This window comes from Lates calcarifer, unplaced genomic scaffold, assembly GCF_001640805.2.
Source record: "Lates calcarifer isolate ASB-BC8 unplaced genomic scaffold, TLL_Latcal_v3 _unitig_5413_quiver_3461, whole genome shotgun sequence".
Lineage (NCBI taxonomy): Eukaryota > Metazoa > Chordata > Actinopteri > Centropomidae > Lates > Lates calcarifer.
The window spans coordinates 131-2858 of NW_026117500.1; the positions used below are offsets into that span (position 1 = coordinate 131).

Genomic DNA, 2728 nt, shown 5'->3' on the forward strand with positions numbered 1-2728 from the left:
ACAGAGAATACATTGGTGAATAACATGGCATTCCTAACTCTGGAAGATTTGTGCCTGTCTCCCAGACTACAGACAGAATTTGTGCAGCACCAAATTACAATACAGTTGTCTCCTGGCAGTATACAGTCATTAATAAAGAGAAATGTTCAGGAAAAGTACAGTTAGTACTTACCGTTGAGAGATTTTCCTGGCCTGTGTGGCCCACAGAGGATGAAGAGCTGTGATTGAGGACAAGAGTGTTACGGTCATGTTCAGCACTGATAAGAAAAGCTTCAATCAATGACTGTAGCTGGGTTGTAATGTATTATATACATTTAAAAAGAAAAAGGAGAAAAGAAAAACCAAAAAACACACACCAAAAAAAAACAAAAAAACAAAAAAAAAAACATGAAAACGTAGAAAAGTGAAGTTAAAAATGAAGAATCTGTGGTGGGTGTTCCAGAGTATGAAAGCTTGGTGGGAAACTCAGTTAATTGACCTGGTGGATTGGATACTCCTGGGTCTCTTGGATACTCCTGACTCGTGCCTGACTGCACGGGTGGGGGAAAGACTTTCCAGGGAGGATGGTGCAGCGCTGGTAGTAGTTTTTCACCAAAGATCGCAGTTGGTCTGCAGTGATCCTCTCCACAATCTTCCTGGCCCTGTTGAACTGCTCCCTCTCCTTTACCGAGCGGGTTTCCTTCGATATACTAATGGGATAGAGTAGGTCAGCAGGCAGCCAACGGCGCCTCGTTAGGAAAAAAAAACTTAAGGGGTGGAACAAAATGGAGTGGGGCTTTTTGAGGTCCTGAGTTGCACTGTGTCAGTGTTGTGCAAGTCAGAGCCTTGCATAGCCAAAGTGATGTAAAAATATCTGTTAAATGCCTGCATCAAGTACCCCCAGAAGAGCTCAGAGTAATATAGTTGTGTTGACTGGTGTTCTACATGTGTGTTGATTGGCGTCCATGTGTCTGCCGCCAATTCCGTGTCTCAGTGATGCCATTCAATCTCAGGGGGTTCTTAAAGCCATTTTAGTCCCCAATGTGTTCAAAAATGTGTCCTGTTTTTGTTTTTTATTTATTTTATAATCATTTGACATAAACAATACAGTCATAATCCAAAATGTTTTCACAAAACAATTTCACAGTGATCATTAACCAGTATTCATGTTTTCAGATATATACAAGTTGACAAAAGAAGTGAGTGTGTGTGTGTGTGTGTGTGTGTGTGTCTGTCTCTTACATTTCATCCCTTTTCCTCTTCAACCTGAAGATGGGTGAGTGTTTTCCAGTGAGGAGTGCTTGGCATTCTCTTGTCCAGTGCGCAAATACTTTACCGTGACTAAAAAACAAACAAAGACACAAAAAGAACAAACAAAACATGTTTTATGCTTACGGAAGGCAGTGAGGCAAGAAACATGCACCACACACATGAATTTAGTTTATTTTCACCTGTCTAGGCCATGGTTCTCGAGGAGCAACAGGCACCACCATCTGCGCAACACTGGCATATCGTGCTGAAATAGTAGTTTTGGTTCAGCGGCTCAGTTTAGCTCTGCATTACATTGAAATGTATGTTACGTGAAATCTGTGTAGCTATTTACTTACCACGGAATAATCAAATTGACCATCCAAGACCAAGTAGAGGGCAGACTGAAGAAAGAAAGAAAATAGCATTAGCTTCCGATTGACATTTGTAAGCCTGTAATTGTAAATAACCCCAATGATAACTGCATGGGGTAAACCTGTAGCAAGAAAAACAAGCAAATGAACAAACAAACAGCACAGCAGAACTTTATGACTTACCATCAGCATGAAAATGCCACAGTCGTTTCCGAAGGGCTGCTTTGGAAAGCCCTGCAAGGACACGGCATCATGAATACTTTCATCAGTGTGGCTAAGGTAAACTGTGCTACTTTAGACCGTATGTCAATACCTTCAAGTCCCTGCCCGTCTTTTCCGTCCACTGGCCTTGATAAATGGTCTGGCTTACACTCCTGTCCATTTAGGAGAATAAAGTGTTAATGACAAGTCAACGAATCAGTTCACCCGGTGATGCCAATTGCAGCATTTAAATCAGGCCAAATGGCATACTACATTTACAGAGCCCGGAGAGACATTTTTTCTGCAAAGAAAAGGTTTACTTGTGTCACTACATTGTACACTCACATTTAGTCATCATTTAGTGATATGTAAAATGAATGCACAAACTATTCAACATTTATCAATGCAAAAAAATCAACACAGTAACAGGGACAAGTCCAGTGGTCAAGGGAACGTTGCTTAAGAGACCTAAAAAGGGTCACTGGGCCGCAACCTAAAACAAGCGTAAAGATCATAGGAACTTGACCAAATTAAATCAGATCTACAGTATCATGACAAATCAATGGCCAACCTTAGGACTGGCAGGTATCCTCCAAATCCTGACTTGGACGCCGACAGCAATGGGTCGAGTAAGTACATTTCTTTGCGTGCTACGTTCATAACCTATGGAAGACAGCTTTTGCTTTCAGTGAAAAGCCATACACCAAGGCATTTGCAGTTTCTTTTAACCTTACAAGCACGTCTTTGGTATTTGTCTACTGGCTCAATTCACTCTTTAAGAGTATGAAATGTAAAATGGTCAGTACTTACACACAGTTGAAAATGCCCCGGTACCCATAGGGGGAAGATGATGGTGTCTTTGCCATGAGCGTTGGCCTTAAAAGACAGTACAGGCAAAGTAAATATTATAGTCATGATGCATTATG

General features: G+C 41.2%; 1 protein-coding gene across 1 annotated transcript; it reads right to left on the reverse strand.

Moving 5' to 3' along the window:
* Positions 1–469: 469 nt before the first annotated feature.
* On the reverse strand, positions 470–2462 carry LOC108874488 (uncharacterized). The gene is made up of 7 exons (XM_018662979.2): positions 2374–2462; positions 1915–1975; positions 1785–1835; positions 1587–1631; positions 1431–1495; positions 1222–1320; positions 470–689 (listed from the first exon to the last, which is right to left on the reverse strand). Exons 1-7 carry the CDS (start codon positions 2460–2462, stop codon positions 470–472), a joined length of 630 nt encoding a protein of 209 aa, XP_018518495.2.
* Between the last annotated feature and the right edge of the window lie 266 nt (positions 2463–2728).